At 41.5% G+C, this 21,661-nt stretch overlaps 1 protein-coding gene across 2 annotated transcripts in view; it reads right to left on the minus strand.

The window, feature by feature from the left end:
* Window positions 1-4,547: 4,547 nt before the first annotated feature.
* LOC133969524 (replication protein A 70 kDa DNA-binding subunit-like) overlaps window positions 4,548-21,661 on the minus strand; it is a 32,334-nt gene continuing 15,220 nt past the window's right edge. For both annotated transcript variants that reach the window (XM_062406065.1, XM_062406064.1), the window contains exons 11-17: window positions 19,493-19,629; window positions 18,794-18,942; window positions 16,869-16,998; window positions 11,289-11,465; window positions 11,015-11,122; window positions 10,600-10,686; window positions 4,548-5,201 (exon numbers count right to left, since the gene is read on the minus strand). In XM_062406065.1, the coding sequence (XP_062262049.1) occupies window positions 5,070-5,201; window positions 10,600-10,686; window positions 11,015-11,122; window positions 11,289-11,465; window positions 16,869-16,998; window positions 18,794-18,942; window positions 19,493-19,629 (920 nt within the window). In that variant the 3' untranslated portion in view covers window positions 4,548-5,069. The remainder of the gene's footprint in view (window positions 5,202-10,599; window positions 10,687-11,014; window positions 11,123-11,288; window positions 11,466-16,868; window positions 16,999-18,793; window positions 18,943-19,492; window positions 19,630-21,661) is intronic.

A 21,661-nucleotide genomic window follows, 5' to 3' on the forward strand; every position in this document is an offset into this window, starting at 1 on the left:
TCAGAAGACGGCGTGTCGCCCACTTTGTGCCAGTGAGGTGACATTTAGTTTGGCTGCACACGTTTACCACCTGCTCATATTTTTTTTGTGGAATTACTGTGAACCCACAAGTGAGGCCAGGTGGATGAAAAGCTGTGGCAGGGGCAATCATAGCAGGCAATGCGATTTGGATGCTGGGTATTCCAGGTGTTTGTGCTTGTGCCACCCACCCAGCCACCACACACACACACAAACACACAGACACACACACACACACAGAGGGAACAACCATTAAACCAGTTTGAATGTCTCTGAACTCTGGAGGGATGAACACTATTTTTCCAAACTTTCATTCTTCTCATTCTGCTGCTGTTAAATGTCCTCTCCACATTACTCTCCTCGGGGGATAGTGCATCGCGTCACCAACTCAACCTCAATTCAAGGGGTTAGGTTGAATTAAAAAAATAACATTTTGTATCGGAAGTTAAAGTGAATTTTCTCTGTGTTAAACCCGACCACAATATTTCTTTAACATTCAACAAGAAAACATAACTTAGACATAACTATGCAAAAGAATTAGAAGGTTCATCTTTAGATTATTCGTGTCTTGTGTCATTTTTTCCTTGTGAGGTAAATATTCAACCTGTTATGAAAGCGTCTTGATGCTCGTAGCAACGTCATCAACCTTTCATTTCCTGTGAAGTCACTATAACGTTAACTGTAATGCTCCATCTCCCTCTGACACCACTCATTGCCTTTCCAGAGTGTTCTTTTAATTTAACCATGCACTTACAGGCCATATAAACATGTCAACATCAATCTCATCTGCCTGTTATACTGCCCTACACGTCATTACTGTGTCCAATCATTTCACCGTTTAAGTAACGTTGTTCACAGCTTTACTTCACGCTGGCAATTTAAAATCTCTCCATCTCGGAAGAGTCATCGTGCGTAAGTGCAGGCGCAGAGCGTTCACTGTGCATGTTCGCCTTGTTTTCGGGCATGGCCTCTGGCTCTCCTAGTGGAGCAGAGAAAAACTGTACTTTAATGCCCTCGGGCCAAATCTGTTTATGATGGAGAGAGAGAGTGAGAGAGTGAGAGAGAGAGAGACGAGAGAGGGATACAGAGAGTGAGAGAGAGAGATAGATAGAGAGAGTGAGAGAGTGAGAGAGAGAGAGTGAGAGTGTGAGAGAGAGAGAGAGAGATAGAGAGAGTGTGAGAGAGAGAGATAGATAGAGAGAGTGAGAGAGTGAGAGAGAGAGAGATTGAGTTAGAGTGAGAGTGAGAGTGAGAGAGAGAGAGTCAGAGGAAGATGAGACACAGAACGAAGTGATCGATCAGGAGCTCAGAGAAGTGAATACATGATGATGATGATGATGATGATGATGATGATGATGATGATGATGATGATGATGATGATGATGATGATGATGGTGGTGGTGGTGATGATGATGATGATGATGATGATGATGATGATGATGATGGTGGTGGTGGTGATGATGATGGTGAGGTGGAAACTGTATGATACTTAGGGTGGACAGGAAGGCAGAAGAAAGACAAATGGGGAGATGTACTCCATCCATGCATCCATCTGTCAGTCTAATTCCAGTCATCTCTTTATGTGTGTCAGTGTGTGTGTGTGTGTGGGTGTTGAGAACAACAACTTGAATAAACAAGCGTTCTGTAGCAGCCACTCACAGTGACGTTGATCACACAAACGGTGCATTCATTGGGAGCTGATTCTCCAGTGCAGCTTCTTGGAGCTTCTAGAGGTGAACAGCCCTTTGTGCAGCAGCGGTGGAGCAGCTTCAGGGTTATGTGAGTCCTGCAGTCCCCCCCCCCCCCCATCCACAGGAAGCAGCGAGAACCAGTAACTGCAGGTGAGCATGTGTCGAATGTCTTGACTGAACTTATTTCTCTTTTAATTGAACTTTACCAGCAGTCAGTAAAATAAGAACAATTTAAGTGTTTAAAAAAAAAATCTTAGCCTCGAAACCTCTATTATGTCTAATTCATCATGCAAATATGAAAACCTTTCCTGAGGAACTCCCAAAGTCCCATCACTGGGGGGGGGGGGGGGGTCACATGTAATTCAGACAGTAATAGTTGAGAGAAGTTTTTCAATCAGCAGGGATTACAACTACAGAGACAGATTAAAAAGGTCAGATAAGAAGTGATGATCGCGCCAAAACCAAGTCGTAAGGACACACATTACCCACAATGCAACCACTCTTTAAAATGTTGATTACAGCAGCACGTTAAGAGTTAAGTCAGTTAAGAGTTTGGCTTCCAGGCACCGACCTCATCGCTCCCTTAGATAAGACAGATAAACATCAATATAATGGGAGTGATGAGCAAATATCTTTAACCCCCCTGTCGGAGCCTGCAGGTGGAGAGGGGGGGGGGGGGGGGGCTGAATCGACAGACAGGCAGCAACACTGACACAGAGCAGCAGAGGAGCTGACAACCAAAGGGAGAGGTGGGAAATCTCCCTGCAGCTCAGCCAGACCTGGAGGGTGTGGACGATCCAGGATTGTGGAGAGTGAGGCTGGTCAGTCGAGCCTTTCGAAACTTTAGAAATAAACTCTTAACATTTATGCAATAATTAAAACCACAAACGTTACGAAAGAAACTTAAATTTCCCTGCAGAAGGACAGTTGCTGAATGAGTCATTTCAATGGGTTGAAGAAACAGGGGCTAAGGGGTTTGTCCTTGTTTGACGTCACAACCTCTGTTGTCCTCAACTCTACGTTCTGATCAAATCTCTTTTCCACACTGTTGATCACGTATTCCGGTTAGAGGAGCATTTAACTTTTTGAATCCCAATTTATAACCTACTGAAATACCAGTTGGTTTCTTTACGTTGTAAGCAAAGGTTATTTCAATGAGCACAGTTTCTGGATGAAAAGCAATTGTTATGACTAAATAAAGGTGATGTTGGACAACTGAGGGTCCCAGGTCTTGGTCTAACATCAGTCTTTAGGTTTTACATGTGTGTGTGTGTATGTGTGTGTATCACACACAGGAGGACGTGAGCCCAACCGGACTTACCTGTGCTCATTTCCATTTGTCGTCATTGTTGCATCACACACAGATAGAGACAAACTGTACATTCACCAGACTGAAGGTCCTGCATTCACAGAAAGAGGATATGACAACCTCACCAGTGATTCAGTCCACCGCTGCTCAGCACGTCACATTCAGATAACGTTCTCCAAGGATAATACAAAAAAAAATATATATATATATTTCTCTTTATCTGTTCACTGTGTCCTCCTCCATCCCATAATGCCTGGGGGCTGCCTGGGGACGCAGACTGATGGGTCTCCATCTTAAGTCTCAATCACCAGTGCGGCTTTAAGTTAGAAATTACTTTCTGATCTCATGGACTCTGATGTAGATTTGCTTCATCTGCTTTCGCTGAAAAGTTATAAATGTCCCCATTTGAGATTTGAGCCATGGTTCGGGGAGTAAAGCAAATCGGAAGCGGGGGTGTCACTTCACATGTTGTGTGTTTGTTCACCAGTGACACACGAGTCATTCAACCATCCAATACCTGGAGAAAACACGCAAACGCGGGGAGAACCTGCCTTTAGGATTTTTCAGAGGATTCAAACATCACAAGTGAAGGTAAAGTGTCTCCATTGCCCCCTAGTGGCTGGCTGCAGTATTAGAATAAACCCATCCTGCATATTGGAGTGGATGGGACATGGGCCATTAAGGTGTGTACGTTTTTAATTCGTTACTTGACGCTAAATAAGCAGCGTGAAATGTCATTATTGACAGCTGAAACCGAATCATGATAATGGTCGAGCACAAAACGGCAGCGTTTCTATCCGGAATATTTTTGGCTTCATTTTCTGGTTTCGGAGAAGCTTATAGAGGCTTCAGCTACAAAAGCAAGAGTTGGAGAGAAATGATGGAAAAACCGGAGGGAAAGGTGACACTGGGATGAAAAGATCAGTGTGTGTGTGTGTTTAATCTCCCAAACCTCCTCACACAGCATGGCAGGCAGCAGGCAGGAGATGGTACTGATGATGCTCAGAGTGGGGGGGGGGGGGCAGGCGGCCCGCTGCCAACATAAATCAGTGTCGTGCCCTTGAGCCACACCTTGGCGGAGAGAAGCGCCACTAAAGCACTGTCCTTGGTGCCTGGATGTGAGCTCACACTGAACACGGAGCAGTTTGAAATGTGATACACACGTTTAATTTGAAAGAAGTTCAGTTTAAATCTGCTTTGAGAGCAGTGAAACACTTTATTAATTCTTTTTAAGAGCTGTTTGGGAAGGTAATATCTGTAGAGACAATATAGCCAAGACATTTTATGATTATTATACTGTTTATCTTAATGGTTCAAAGCCTCTTCCTGTCCCAATACGATATTATATATAACTTTGTTTGAAAAAATCAAATAAAACCAAATATAAATGATCTCTAACGGATCTGCCGGCCTGTCCCCACCCTGCAGGTGCTCCAGAGTCCAGTCTACACACGTCACAGAGACACACACAGCTGAAGCAGAGACATCAGCAGTAAGTTCATTGAAACAAAAGATTAATACGAGCCATGTTTCAGTGTTAAGAACATATTTATAATCATCCCTTCGTTAAATGGCAAACAGCAAACCAAACTTTTTTTTTTAAATAACAAAGAATCCCATTAAAAGGACACAGTGAAAACAGTTAAAACAAAATGCAAACATCCTCCACACACTTGAGCAACGTCTTCATTTTAAAAAAACACACAAATAAGTCGTACTTGTCCCACGTCCCTGACACTGATCATTATTGAACTTGTAAAAGGAAAAGTGTTGATCTTTGTGTATTGATTAAAAGACATAAAAATACAACTCACTTCTATTATAAAAGTCAAACCACTCTCTTAAAATGTCAATAAATTAAAGAAGGATAAAGCAATTTCCAATGTTTCAACTGTCGAGGGAAGCGAACAACTAAATATGAGTCTTTTGTTTGGCTGCCATTTGTTTTGATGAATCACCGTCCGCCCTCTGCCGCCTCCGTCAGAGACGCTCCGTTATCTCGCTGGAGGAAGAAGTCTGACACACCGGAGGTCGGCCGGAGACGGGCTTGATTACCACGCAATCGATGGGAAGACTCCGGCCGAGCTGGACAATGTGCGGATGTCTCTGAGGAGTCTCCTGCTGTATTCCCTGTGGTCCAGCGGCTGGACTTCAATGACGGTTACCTTGACTCGACTCTCGTCCTGAGGGGGGGAGAAACGTTAAGTCTGGACAATGTCCGTTAAAAATTACTTTTTCTTACAAATTCTGCCATTTGAGGGGTCGCCCTTACAAATAAAAACAACTCATTACTTTCATTTGAAATGTTACTAAGTGATTTAGAAAAGAACATCAAACCAGACAAGGCAAAAAGATAAGTAAAATTAATAAGATGAAATAAATGGGGATAAACCAGTAATAATAAATGGTCTGACTCCACAGAAAGGTGCGGGCCTTGCTCTTGTTTTTCATCTCTACCAGGAATGAAAAAGCTGGTTCACACATGATGAGATGGGCGACACCACTCCGACTGAACTGCAGGACAGAGATTCATCGCTCAGAGGCGGGATGAGCAGATGTCAGCGTGCAGACTCGTTTCAGTTCTTCAGGCAGACTTGTTCCCTCGTCTCAGAGTCTATCAGCCAATTGAGCTTTTGTATTCAGAGTGACAAATCTGAAGTTCACGTTACTTCGACCACCAGGTTTCAAGCTGGTCTCCGACTGAAGAATCAGGTTGTTCCCCCACATTTAATTCAGTTCAATATGACTTTAACTGCTCAAGGTAAGTAGAGATACAAATTTGGTCTATTTTGAATTGTTACAGATTATTGTTGTTATTGTTTCAAGGATAAAAAGCACCACTAATGCCAGATGACTATGAGAAAGCTCAGGCTACACATTTCAGTCTCTTCCAGTAATAGTCAGCGTATCATCAAACAGTGCAGAGGGTTCTTATTCAGATATAGAGCCATCAACTCATTTCCATTCTAATCGCTCTTGCTATGAGCGGGATTAATCCCTAGACGATTAATTAATCAATTAGCAATTCAGTCGGCATAGCCAGCATCAAAGAGTTGACACTTTCCCATCATCTCATATGTGATTCAACACCTCTGTTAGTATTTTACAATTTGCATTTAACTTAGGATATCAGGCAAATTAAACAATACACGTTGCTGTCACGACAAAGGCTCCACTTGACAAGAGGTGAAAACATATTCAAATCTAATGGTTTCTCCCAAAGGACACTGGCTGAGGGATTGTTCATTTAATGGATTCATATTCCAGACCAGCCCACATCAGGAATGATTATTCAGTGGCCTGACATTCAACCCTATTCTCCGACTCCATTTCTGAAAAGCGGGGTGAGGGGGGGCTGTTCCCTGAAGAACTATACAACTTCTACAGATTCTGGTACACAAACAGAGACGAACACCTTCACACACTGGAAACAAATAGACAACGCACAAACCTCCAGCTGACGCCACAACCACAGATAATTAATGAGATACTACACTGAAAAATTAAATATTACTACGTTGAAGAATCATATGAAACACAAAATCCCTGCGGAGAGGTTTGAATAATGAAGTAGTAAATAGTAGATATGAATAAGTATTATAGGACAACAAACGTTCAGCTTCTAGATACCCTCGTGCTGGAAATGGAGTCCATCACTGTGGTCCTGACTGAAGAACCTCAACAACTACTGGATAGATGTGCATGATGTAAGATAAATGGTCTCCAGAGGATGAATCCTATTGATCTCTCAACATTTAATCCATCCAGGATCTATAAGGTTTATTCTTTGAATGACCTGCAGACATTTCCTGTAGCGTCACCATAACGTCTCAACAACTCAGGACACATTTCGATAACCTTTCATCACTTTTTAGCATCATCATCAGGTCAGACCTTTGTAGAGCAAACTTCCATGAGCCTCTCTGGGGCCTGTGTTTCGTGCTCAATACCAGACGTCATGTTGCTAACTTGCTAAACTTCCTAACTGAACATCCAGGCCATTAAAAGGTGTCAGTTACATAAATCATTTGAACAACAGCTTCTTCATTTTCCATCTGCACTGGAAGTTTTCACCTTGAGCCACATAGAGAGACGTGAGTCACTTGCAGACCTGGGTTTGTGCGGTTTGTTGACAATATAAAGTGAGTGCATTAGGTGTCATTGTTTGGGACTCAATGGCCTGTCTGTGAACATGGGTCAGGAAAAAGATGGTGCCCTCTGCTAATGTATTCACTGAGATAAAATCGATTCATTCACTTCAGACAGAGTTCTATCACACACACTCACACACACAAACACACAGACACACTTCTTTTTCACAGACACATTCGATTCCATTCTGCAGACAACAGCAGTTGATCTATATAAGTACATTTGCCTGCCTCCTAAACTCAGCATTAATTATTGATGTGATTTATTTTGTTCTTTTAACTGCTCTGCTAATTAAAACTTTCCAACGTCTTATTGTGTCTACACTTTACTTTCAGTTTTACACAGAAATGGATGTTTGCACACTTATTTGGACGATGCATTAATCCTCTATATGGCCTGAGTGTTGTAAAGAATGCAGCCACTTGAAATGCGGTTTGTGTTATTTTGCTGTATTATCATAATCTTACCTCTTGACAGTTTCAGGGTTTATCAAAATACAGCACATCACAATAAAAGCCTTCTGTCGTTAACTGGAGTCGAAATAAAAACTAAAAATTAAGTCGGGAGAAGAACCGAAGACTGCGGCAGCACCAGAATCACCAGCTGTACAACATTCAGCTGAAGGCATCTGGGTTCTCATATTAACAGTTGATAGAAGAAAAAGCCTTTAAGAGATTTGAGTGCATTGTTGTGCAAGTTTTATCTTCACTGCTCTTAACCTACAGTTATTAAAAAAATATGATCCTAAGCATAGTTCTTTCCGTGTGTCCCACTGAAACACTTTGTCTCGTTAAAGACCCTAATGATGCTACTTGATTCCACATATTTCTATATTTCCCATTAAAACACGAGTGGCAAGAATTGGTTTTGATCATAGACTTATATATAGAGGTTTTTGATCAGTGTTTACAGAAGCCAATAGAACAGAATCTGGCCCCCGCATCAGAGTCGACAGAAAGAAGCATCTTAACACGGAAAGTTGTGTTCAATACTTGTTCAATACTTGTTCAATACTAGTTTTTTTTGTTTGTTTTTTAAATCAAGAGATAAATTCACAATTAACACAGGATTAAAATCAGTTTAATTAATTTTTCCATGTCTTGAGACCTGTAATTTCAAAACTTCATTATATTGTTTTTTTAAACACAAGTGGATGATCTTGTCTGTGAGCAAGAACTGAGATAGAAGGACGTATTGAGACGTATTGAGGCCGACTCCTCATTTCAATCATAAGCTTTGAAATAAAGATTTAATGTTTGACTAACAACCACTGAAAATAAATATTGCATACTTCCCTGGGGCTCAGAGCATATTGTATCTACATTGTGGAAAACTGAATCTATCAATTCAAATTGTTTGGACAGTGGTTTTGTTGGGGTTTAAATTCTTGCCAGTCGCTTCTGTACAAAAATATATCATTAAAGTTAATTAATTAAGTAATTAGAACATAAAACAGTAGTAGCAAATGTGAGAAAGTACATATTTGATGATTTGTTGTCATGTGAAGTGAGTTATCAGTGTGTGGTCTTCCAAGATCTTGTTTGAATTTTTATCATTCCTACTGTCATTTCTTAATGAGATTCCAGACTGTTTGAATTCCAAGCTGTAAGAGCTCTGATATCTTCTTTTACAACCTCCTTTGCTTCGCAGGCATCATTTAGCTTCATCTTCAGATCCTCAGCCGGCGGCTCGGAGGGGCCGTGGCTGTGGAGCGCTGCCACAAGGTTTGAAGGCGATTTTATGGGCTCGGGAAATGCCAACATTTGACATTTCCTATGACAATTCTTGGTCCAGCCTCCAAGTCAACGAGTCAATTACGGCCTAACTAGTTGATTTAGTTCCTAGTCTTCTATAAAACTCAAACTGACGCACGTGCCACAATTACCAAATCAGTAGTTTTTCTGAAATTTAAAGTTACAGTGTGAAGAAAGGCTTGTGTTAACTTGCTGCTGCAGGAGATGTATTAACCTTTTTTACTTCAAAAATCTGCTTAATATGTCATTTGCCCAGAGGTTCCTAAACTTGTGCTTTAAATGAGAAATAGCTGCATAATAATAGTTCAAACTGCCGCTGTAACACTGTTTTTCCTATTCCCCTTATTTGCCGGGTGGGGCCTCTGGATTGTGATGACTGTCAGTCTATATGTCAACGCTGTATTAAATTTGCCGTGTACTCATGTTCCTCAAAGGACAATTTACAGAAAACATTGGTGCTCCAAACTATTTGTTTTAAATGACCCCCAGGACTCTCCCTGTAATGCAGCCCTGCGGACAAACTGTATTGTGAGCTCCACTTCTGTTAAGACCGTGATCTCAGGAAATAAATATTAGCATGTTGTTTGTTTTGCCTGACATGACTGTATTGTGGGCTGTAATGAAAAATGCAGCCTCCAGCGTCTGCCAGAAGGGCTGCAGGCTTTTCTCTTGTTAGTTGGTCTGTAGCGGTGGAGAAGTGACATTTGCTGTAAACAGACAGTCCAGCTCATTTTACATGAGTTGATAAGATTTCTCTTCATTACCAACACATCACTGTATGTAAAATTAGACTTGCATCTGCGGGGAAATGTGCACTCGAGTGTATAAAGACTGAATGGCAATATATTTGCCTGGACTTTGAGAAATTCCTTGTGAAGAATGTCTGCTGAACTCTGCACAGCATCTCTCGCAGTTTTCCCCTTCGGCACGGACACAGACCATTCAGCACTCATCCTACATCTCAATCATTCCTCTCAGGCCGAGAGTATCTACCCTCCGTCGCAAATTAGTTTCTGAATAATTAAGTTAATTAGGCTTCGACAGACAACAGCTAAATGCTAATTAGCACCTAATTAAGAGAAACGAATCCACAGCTGTATTTGTTTTAGTATCCAAAGTACACTGGCTACGCAACAACTCCCTTGTCATTGTGAAGCTAATTAAAATGATTTTGGAATCATGTTGTGTGACTGACAGGGTGTTGTCATTACATAACAATCCTGCATCTTGTTTTGTGGCTTTTACCTTCGTGGGACCGAAGTTCAGCGGAAGATAACAACTGATGATCGGTCTCGTTGATATGAATTCCCGGACGGAATACAACTCATTAATTAAAACACAACACTGCAATGTACCACGCGTTTTACCACCGGGGGGAATTTTCACTTTATCAACTGTAGTATTCACTGTGACATTTTTAAATCAAGCAGGTTTCCTTCAAGTCATCAAACATCCCTCACACCCTGGTCCGCCACCAGTTCATCCTAAAGGCTGCTGCTGATCCCAACGTTCTTTATATCAAAACACACAATCTGTAACACTGCAAGCAACGGGAATATAAACATCAGACCCTTGCCATCATATGTCATTATATCCAATTCTGTTATTACTGGGAAACTAAATTGCACTGCATTGTATCAAATTCTATTGTGTGCTCCCGTCAATAGTTACTTACATTGTACGTCTCAAGTTTGACTCTGTTTTTAAAGATGTGCGTTGTGAAGTGGGCTTTCTGGAAGACTTCATCAAAGGCTGTCTCGTCCTTATGAAAACACACAAACACACACACACAAATGTTGATTGCAGTAATCTGTTAAAGACATCCTGGAAAAATGTTGAAGGCAGTTTTCTTGCCAGACATAAACAAACTAATTCATGCAGAACTATGTATGTGTGTGGGTGTGCTTGTCTTTCTATAGCTATGAGGACCAATTTTGGTTCTAACAAATGCAAAGGGTTGATTTTTAGGGTTATAATTAGGTTAGGCTTTTAGTTATGATGGTTAAGGGGCTAGGGAATGCCAATTAGTGTCCTCACAACTATAGAGAGACGAGTGTGTGTGTCTGTGTTTGTGTGAGTGTGTGTCTTACTGTGTCTTTTAACTCGCCCAGTGTTTCTGCAGTGTGACCTAATAAGACCTCGGCTGTCTCCTCGAAGCATGTCACCCACTGGTTATCCCCGAAGTCTGCCAAGTTGGCCTAAGAGTCAGACAGGGATGATGAAGGGGAGAGTGATTATTTATGTGCATGTTTGAGTGTTTGTGTGTGTGTGATGACAGAAGATACAGTATTTCTCGTAGTCAGCATCACCGTATGTGTGTCAAACAGGCATTAATGATGTGCACTGCATGCACTCTGCACTTACAGAGAGAAGGAATCTGTATTTAAAGTTGGGGAACTCTCTGTTACACTTCTCGCAGCGGTACATCCCGTTCTGTTGGTCTGTAACTTTCTTCTTGCAGTCTGCAGACGGACAGGCCCGGTACAGACAAGTGTCCTTACGAGTGAACAGCAGCGTCGCCACACAGCTGAAGTAGTCGGCCTGAATGGAGAGAGGAAGTGGAAGAAGGAGAAATCTAATTATGGGGATAGAGCGGAAAGATCAATAAAAAGTTACTAAACACATCAAACTGCTGCATTTTAAACGTCTAAGAGGCCATAGTCAATTTGCAGGCGCTGCCTCCTTACACAATATTGTGCCGAGGAGAAATCAAACCTGCAAATCAAGTTACATGCGGGGAGAATATTCCAAACCAAATGAACCTGAACACAACCATTTAATTAAAGAAAAAAATGTTGTGTTGCGCTCTGTACCTTTTATTTGGCACTGAGTGATAATTTCTTTCCATGTTTAACTTGTAGCTTTTCTCATTGGACTCTTTTGGTAGTTGCTTGTCATACTGGCAGATATTAAAAACTTAAAGACGACTTTAGCTGCTCTTGTAGCTGCCTGATCGTTGCCTTAATCCAATAAAACAACTCATTTTCTAAAGTCTTGAGTAAAAGAGCGTTTAGTTGCCTATTCAAAGTGAAAAAGTAAATCATGTGAAATGTTCAGCCTACATAACAAATAAAAGACGTTATCTGTTATTGCTACAAAAGTTCCCTTGCAACAGAAATGTTGGATAATGGATTTTATTAGCTAAAATGTCTTATTGTGAATTGTGATATTCATGACGCAAGAGCCCCTTTACTGTTGACATTAATCAAAACACTTACTTTCTGCTGAGAGCATCTGCTTAGAACCACACTTATTTTAAAACTTATTTTCTTAAAACTTTATTTAAAATATAAAGTGTCAAAAGGTCCCAGTTGAGTAATGATCTTTGTCTGATTTCAAATCAAGATGTGGATCTTTTTGATTAATACGTTTCCTGGAAGAAGGAAAGAATGCAAAGAATGGAGCAACTCTTCCACTGATGCAATTTTAAAAAGGCCTACAATGAATAAACCGGAACACAACACCACATCAAAGTGTTTGTTATGTAGGAGGCTGCATCTTGGTAGATGAACAAGATACCAGGTGGCACAGGCACACAATGAGTAATCGCTGGTCCACAGCACAAGAGTTACAATCACAACACAGTCGCAGGGACAATGACCGACTTCACAAAACACTTTCCTGTTGGGGTGAAACTGCAGATTAACCGGCCTAAACGATTCATAAAAAAATAATGCTGCCACTACGGTCAAGGTTTATGTGAATGCTATCTGTGACACAATCATTACACATATAACAGCAGCATTAGCAAACATTGATAAAAGGAATCATGAACTCATCAAATGGTCTCTCATTCATTTCAATGTTAAGTTTTCTTGAATAATCATTATTGGTATCTTAAAATCTTAGCAACACAGCTAAAACTAAAGCTAATTAAACATGTAAGAGATGAGGAGGCACAAAAGTACTCCTTCTAGCGCCGGCAGGACAACCTTCAAGAAAATGAATATGCTGCTTCGGGTGGAAAGAGAAACGTTGAATAAAGTAAAAATAAACTCAGATCAAACTTGGCATCATACGTGAAACTGTTGCCAGAACGTCAGTGCAGCTGGTAGATGCACGCTGTTTACAGATCTCTATTTGACTTCCAAACAATCTTGGATGAGTTTAAAAAGAAAGCAGGGAGAGTTGGAGAAGTCTATGTATAACAGATGCAAGATGAGATGAATCTCTCTGCCTCACAGATACGTAAATTGTTGTAAATGTGCACACAGACACGTCTAACATGAAAGTTTATATGCAAAGACCCAAACGTACACATTTGCAATGCATATACAAGGAGACAAACTTCTTTCAGTTGTGAATTTAAATTAAAATGTACACAGTCAAACCGAATCAAATTAAAATGCAGCGATGTTGCAGTGATTTAAACAGATATTAGCACCTCAGGCTGCAGAGCTCACACTGGTAAAATCAACAGCTCAGAAGGAAAGAAATACCAATTGTGGGGGGAAAATATTCTCTCATCCTGTGGAGAAGCACAGCATTCGATTTCCATAAATATAAATATAAAGAATGCACAAAGTGGATGAACTGTGTCTCATCGGGAAGTGGCACATACATGTGTACATGCCTGCATGCAAATAAACACACGTGGATTCCAACAGACGCACAAGTGCAAGCACAAACCGACTCATGTGCATGTGCTGCACACAGAATGTAAAAAATAAATCTTTGTTTAACCAGACTTTAAACAAGATGTTGGAATTACAGCTAGAATTAAAAATAAATGCTTTAAAATCCATTCTCAGGAACCGCAACTACAAGCTCGAACTGGGCCAGACTCACTTCTAATGATTGCCTAAATGAGTCCATCAAAGACTCTCTTTAGGATACAGGCCAAATTCACACAAACACACACTGACTGAGTATTGCTGCTCCTTTGTTATACAACCCACAAGTGTTCGGTAAGAGCATTGAATGTGAGAAGACCATTGTGTTCTCTGCCTTCCTTTGGAGATGGTTGATGATGAGTCCTTCGTCCCCACGACCTCTACAGATACTGTCAGTCGGACTTAGAGCTCTCTGACACTCTCTTCCCGCGAGCAAACACTGACTCACAGCATCATAATCTGTCCACCCATCCATCCATCTACCCAGTACCCATGCCACACAGCAAGATCACCCCTTCCAAAAAAACACTTACTCAGAAGGTTTTATTAATTAGGAGATTTCTCCCGTTGGCAATAGCCCTCCCCTCCTCAACACTCCGCTCCCATGTTCCTGCCCATGTGCCTGCCTCATCACATTTCAAACTTGGGCAGATGAGATCGCTGGGAGCCTGGAGAGGTGGGAATGCGAGGGGCGGGGAAGGTGGTGGGAGGGCGGACATGGCGGGAGGAAAAGTACAGGACGCCTTTAGTCGAGGCATGTTCACGGCTCGACTACCGAGAATATGAGGATGGAGGTCGGCAGGTTCTGGACCATAGCTCTGCCATCACAACAAGACCTCTCTAAATAAATCCCCCTGCACTTGCCATCATCTCTCCTCTTCTCCTTGTGAGTGTATTTTTCCCTCTCCCTCTAAATTCCAGTGTGTACACAGACGCCTTGGGGCAAAGTCTTAACCTTAAGCATGCTGTGGAGAACCAGGATGAACAGCGTGACTAACGCTGCACGCAATAACAGATACACACAAAAAAACGCTCAGGCACACAAACTTAAAAGTATGTGTGCCGACCGACCTAAAGATTCAAACACACATACAGAAAATGGGGGCTGCACATGCCAACTTTAATGCTTCACACACACACACACACACACACACACACACACACACACACACACACACACACACACACACACACACACACACACACACACACACACACACACACACACACACACACACACACACACACACACACACACACACACACACACACACACACACTTACTTATTAGAAATGGCTTGTACACCAGTCTCACAGATACAGTACATGGAGGCAAACAGGTGGAATGTCAAATTAGATCTCTTCAAAGTAGAAGCTAATGATTTGGATTTCATTATTAGAACGAACGCAGCCTGAGAGTATGTGACAGACGTCCTCCTTCAAGGCCTTCAATTACAGTAGCCTTGACACTTGTCTCTCTTTGTCTCCACACTCTTCTTCTTCCTGTGGCCTTGTTTCCTTCCATCCTTCGACGCAGCCTTGTCAGTGTAAGTGGCTCTGCCTGGCTCTTCCACACCTTCTCACTCTACCGCGTTCTCAGCCCGCGCCACATCCCTCCTGGTTATGTTATGCCCTCAGGCTTCCTCCACCTCCAACACGTAATTAGAAATTCTTGTGAGAAATGACATTGATGCAGGAGCTACCCATATGTGGCTACTAATTAATTAAATATGAGGAATGATGGATACTACTCAGAAAAATAGAGCCAATTAAACAGTTATACTTCTACACATGCTACTCCAATCACGGATGGCAGTTCATTGATTTCAGCCAATATGTTCACATTGCTAGAATCATGATACTAATCCACCACGTCATGGCAAAGTAGAACCGAGAGGTGCTCTGTTTACCGGGAATGGGAGACTGACTGTGGGTTTGTGTTTGTCAAAGTGCTTCCATTGAAATGAGTCGAGGAAGCAGTCGGTCTAATAAATCACTAAACCTGTGTCTGTTCACTGAATATGATCTGTGATGGTTTGAATAAGAGGCTTTCGGGCTGATCTCTGTGTGGCTGATAAAACAAACCAACTGAAAAAGCCCCAAAACATACATTTACATTTGTGTAAACTGATCTTGAGAAGTGGGAGTTTAAAGCACACCTGATGTCAGTGCTCTACTTTGTGGTCTATCCGACAATTCCAAAGATCTGTCTGCTTGTGTGTGGAAGGCAGATCACCAGAAACAATTATCTTATCCGCTTCAAACTTGGCGTGTGTATTGTTAAGGGCCGAAGGAATAGTTATGTCGAATTGGGTTTGATTGGTAAAATGCTCAATATGAATAGAATTTGAAGAAATAGGCGACCAGTGCTCAATGGCAGCGGCGGCTGGGACTGATTTACGTAAGTGGAGTTTTTTGATCACGACAACGGTGAGTTCACAGATTCTCAAATTCGGGATTCATTCCAAAATACATTTTTGACGAGCCCCTGTTAAAAGGTAATTGAGCTGAATGCTGTATGTATGGCTACATAGTAAGAGAAAGTACGTGAAAGAACTCAAGATGATTGACTCTTAAAGTCAAAGACCATCAACGTGATAGAGCTGTTGTGATGCGACTGTTTCAAACCAGTGAAGCTCTAACCCTTTGATTCTGAGGGACAGTGTTTACCATGCTTGTCCAACAACACCGAAAGATTTCCTGTCATCAAATTCTGTTGTACCGTGGCTTTGCTGGTCTGATGCCTGATGGTTTGTCCCCTTCCTTGTTTTAAACAGCAGCCAGCTGCCTGAGTGACAGAGGGATTTACTGACTCACACCAAAATCTGTTTCCAGCCAAAGTTTTTGTCGAGTCGCCTCAGTGATCCAACTAAAACTGCAGCTCTTACACACCTTGTGGTTTTATTGATCTGCTGTAGATATCTATGTTCTGTGACTCAAATACAAAAGGCCGAGTCAATCTAAAACTCAAAAATCTAACCTTGAGTTACACAGAGCAATAAAAGCCAATGAATCAAAAATACTAAACATATATATGTATTCAGTGAAATGAAGACATAAAACCTTAGATTACATCTTCACTGCTTGCAATCTCCACCACTTACATGATCTTCAAATGGTAAATGATAAATGAACTGCGCGCATTTCATAGTCTAATGGACCACACAAAACGCTTTATAATACAGATTCATATTCACATTTAACAATGGCACTTTAGGGGCAATTTGGGCTTCAGTATAAGGACTAAAGGATTTCTCGTAACTTTAAGTGCATTAACTAAATCCCTGATATGTGTATGTACAGTTTGTATGGCGGCCTATGTGCAGTGTACCTTCTCTCCGTGTCCCATGCTTTCGTTCTTCACGTCACTCAGTGTTTTCCAGTTGATCTTCACTCCGCTGCTCGCTGACCACGAGCTGGTCAGGGATTGGCTGTTGAGAGCGAAGCCATCCTCGTCGTACCTGCACATGAACACACACGGAGCACACAAGCAAATAAAGTTATGCGCAATCATGCTTGTGCATCAAAACTAAAATAGAGATTCATACATGTGAACTATGACATACATTATTTCAAGTATAGGGAGACAGAGATAAAGAGGAAAATAAAAGAGGGAGAGTTGATAATCATAAAGAAAAACACAAAGCTAGCAGATAAAATGATCCTTCATACTTAGGTTATTATATTACAGAGTGTGCACTGTTTATATTAGTCGTATATGATTATTATTCTTATTATATAACCGAGGGTACATTGTTTATATTAGTCGTATATGAGCAATTATTATTATTATATAACAGAGGGTACACTGTTTATATTAGGCGTATATGAGCAATTCTATCTTTTTTTTAAAAGGGGTTGTAGAAGCAAGTATGTTGATTTACATGAACACACTGTGTGCTGTATTAACACACCTCGAGTTTTCCTCTGAAGGAATTACTGTGTTGTATTACACATGACACTGTATTTGTCTATTGCTATCTAAAGAAACCATCTTCAGCCGTGACTGAATTTCCCTCCTAATCTCTGACTGAAGTGATTTACAGCCACTGCATCTGTACTCTGCCATCTCTTTTATCTGGCATACTGACTGCTGTCGACATGCCTTCACACATCAATCAGCCTTTTATCTCGAAATATATTTCAGGCCATATACACTCGGGGAAAGAGGAGAGGAACAAAACTCACCCATCTGCGCTCTTGTCTGCCCACTTCATCTCTTCACTTATCTACCTTTTTAAACATGCCCTTTAAAATCTTAATGCATCAGCGCTCGACTCCTGCTCTGTATTCTAGATGAGCAGAACAATCTAATCAAGGCATCATCCAACTTCATCAGTTTCTTTCAAGTACGAGAGAGCCCGGTCAAAACAATCCCACAATGCACCACATCGCCAGAGGAACTCGAGTCAGACGGAGACTCTTTGTGTTTCCCCATGAAAAACAATTATTGTCAATCGTTCACTGCTTCTCCTCAAAGGTAGATTATGGCAGACGGACACGTATCAAGAGGCACGCAAAAAAATGGCAAACAATGTTATGAAAGTACCAATTAGCTAAATTAATGAACCAGACATTAACGAGAGAAAGACTGAACACCACAATGCCCTCAGTTACCATGATGCATGCCCCTTTATTTACTGTATTCACACTGTAACTATGAGGATGTTTTTACATTCAATTCTATAAGAAGAGATTTCCATTTAACTCTGAGGCAATCACGTGCACACTGAAGCCTAATATATACACACACACATGTAATAAAGAGGGAAAAAAGTTCCTTCTTTTCAGCGGTGGCCAGACTTGGCATCAGCCCTAATGAGCGTATGAGTCATAATTCAAAAGCCTCCACAGGACCTGGAATCTAGTTTGATGTGGCTCGTCGTGTGCACCGTCTCTCTGCGCACATACTGAACCAGTTCAGAGCGAGATCCAGAAATATCCGCGTTCTGCTTTTCTTTTATTCAAATCATCCAATCCTGTCTAGAGTCCCGCTGGGACTGATGAGGCACACGGCACCAGTTTCCTGACACGTGATCATCAGGGCTTCGCATGCAAGTGAATTTATTAGTGTCTTTGTGAGTGTGTGTGAGTTTAGTGTTTATTATTAGAGTGATATCATTATGTTTACACATATGTCTTTTGGTAAGTGTCCGTGCACACTGTACATGCCAGCATGACAACACTGTATAAACATTTCTATGTGTGTTTTGAGTGGGTTCATGTTTGTGTGAGCGCTGCACGCCACTGACTCACCACGTCCTCAGTCTAAAGGCCTCTGGTATGTCTGGGTTGACCATGACTGTTGAGCTGAACGAGGCAGAGATAGATCTGCCTCCGAAATCAGACACGCGAGCCCCTTTGATGGCGACCACAGGCTGCTCACTGCCGTCAAACTTCTCTGCCTGGAGAAAGAAAAAGAAAACTGTGTCAATGAGGAGAGACATTCTGAACACAAGAGACAGCTAAAGCAGTTGTCTCTTGTATGTTGGGTGTACGCCTGCAGCTTGGAAATGAATGTGCGGTTTAGTTTGCTTTGATAATTGGACAACCTACAAGTTAATTTGAAAGTCATTTTTGGATTTTATTAAAGAGGAGGGATTAGCTCTTGCAGATTGAATGAGCTTAGAGAAGAATAGCACCATTTCTTGCACATTCGAGAGTTATTTAGCCCTTCGTCTCAAATCAGGGACCACGGTCCAAAACACTCCTGAAGGTCACGGGAAGGATTTGACTGATCTAAATTTTACGGCCCAGGAAACGCAATCAAACCACTCTGCATGCAAGAGCACACACACCGTTGTGCTATGTTCACTGACACGGATACATACACGCATGGACACCTTTATAAACACACGATTAATTAAAGTCTGCTCAACATGTTTTTACATCAAAAAACCCTCCAAGGATGCAGAAGGAGAGCAGGGAGACAGATAGAAGGATTAGAGTTGTTACCTCCTCTCCCCACAGTGTGACTGTCACCACTTTGCCTGTTGTGTCTATTAGGCTGAGGGCCCTCTTGGAGACTTCTCTGCTGGCCTTCGTGGTGATCCGGGATACATCCTCCACACTCTTACAGACACCGATAACATCTGAAGAGGGAGACAATTATTAGGAGGTGTTTGTCCATGACTCCTCGTGGATACAGGGAGTCAAATATGATTTCAGAGACAGTAGAAAAATAATAAAACAGTGTGTTATGTGAACAGAGCCTTTTGAAATGTCTATATATGGTATCAAGAGTAAAAAGGCCCCCTAGATATTTTCGACACTACTACTGCCAAGCTGCTGCAGACTGACATAAATGTCATAACAGAATGGCTAACACCCAGGCCCATATTCCAGATCACAACAAACAAACTCATTCCTCATTCATGTTTCCTGTCAGGCTCAAGGCCTAAACACCTCATTCAGGATTACTGCACTGAGGAGCAGTCACTGCTGAGGTGGACCACCATGACTAATAATCCGAACGAGGACAATCAATTTCCAAAGCACATTTTTGTATAAATAGAATGGCACTAAGTAGAGCGCATACCTCCGCCAAGGCCAACCGCTCTCCTTAAATTCAATCAAGCCACACCACATTGCCTGCACTCATAAATATCAGTCCCTAAAGATGACAGATTTTTTAAATAATTTGCTGGGAAGTCTGTGTCTCAAAATAAAATATTCCCGGATCCGCCCCTTTGTCCCGATCCACACAAACATTGTTTAGGGTCTTTTAAGGCCCATCGCCCATCCCAACATTTGGGGGAAATCCATTCAGTTGTTTTTGTGTATTTCTGACAAACAACGAACAAACAAACGGACAGGGGCAAAAATATACTCCCTGGCAAAGTTAAGTATATGATTTTGTGTAGTTCACATGAAAACATAGGAGACATATATATATATATATATATAAAAATTTTAATCATATGTAGAGAAAGTTTAAAAAAGAACGCATATCAATACAAATTCCAAAGTGGGGTTCAGGAATATTGCTGTCTATGAAGGTTCTTAGGTTTCTGTCTTCATCCTAGCTAAAGAAACGCCATAAGGCTCTTTCAAATGCCTTAACAATGATGACATTTGTGGTGATTAATTTTCTGTCGATCATCTCATGCCATCAGGACTAGTGCCCACGCGTTGGATACGATGACTGGACAGAATTATAATATAGACTTTTGAAACCGATCATGCTCTGAAATCCATCCTCCCGTCTGCTAACCTTTTTTTTAAACCCGCGCCTCCTAGTCCTCCCTCGCTCTCTGTCTGCACTCTCCTCGCTCTCCTTAATTCCATTATGATTGAAACGATGTCACCCACCTCTGAACTCCATTATCACCACAGGAACAGGATGACAGTTCTCATTACCATGTTATAATCCCCTATTTAACAAAGGAGCGGAGAGAGAGTGAGTGGAGAGCGTATGAAGGGGGAGACAACAGATGATGCCCGGGACACGTAATGCTGCCCCTCTGCAACCAACTGAAACACACTCCTCCAGGTAAACCGCTCAGTGCATCCCTTAACTTGTGTAATGCTCTGCTGTGCTGCCCTGTAGTTCTCAAAGCTAATGTAATCATGTAATATTACTGCTCAAATATAAACCCAGGGTGCTCAAACCTCAGTATGTTCTCCATTATGGCATGTCCAGCACTTAAAAGAATCAATAGCCCTCCATGTGCTACTATCCAGTTGCTGTATGTTTTTCATGAGCGTACGGAAGTGAAGTTAAAAAAAGCTATTCAACTATGCAATTCAACAATCCCATCTGGATGTGTGATCACAGGTACAAGAGGCCACATGGACCTGTGCTGATAGGTGTGGTGAGAAATGCCACTTCAAACCCATGGAGAATATGGGGAGCATCAATTTGCATCTAAACAAGATTTGGTGAGAAACTTCCTCTTTAAGCCGAGCTTCTTCATCCCGTTCTCACTCTTCTTTAGCTCGTGTTCATCTTGCTTTGAAAACCTGTTATCTGTTGGGTACAGACTGAAATGTGTTTGAACACCAAGTATCAGAAACTGTCAAGCACCATGTCAGATTTTAGATCTGTGATCATGTTTGATTACATTAAAGAAACGATGCCACTTTCTAATTACAGTTTCAATTGTGTTGTTGAAGAAACAAGGG

This window comes from Platichthys flesus, chromosome 15 (genome assembly GCF_949316205.1).
Source record: "Platichthys flesus chromosome 15, fPlaFle2.1, whole genome shotgun sequence".
In the NCBI taxonomy this organism is placed as follows: domain Eukaryota; kingdom Metazoa; phylum Chordata; class Actinopteri; order Pleuronectiformes; family Pleuronectidae; genus Platichthys; species Platichthys flesus.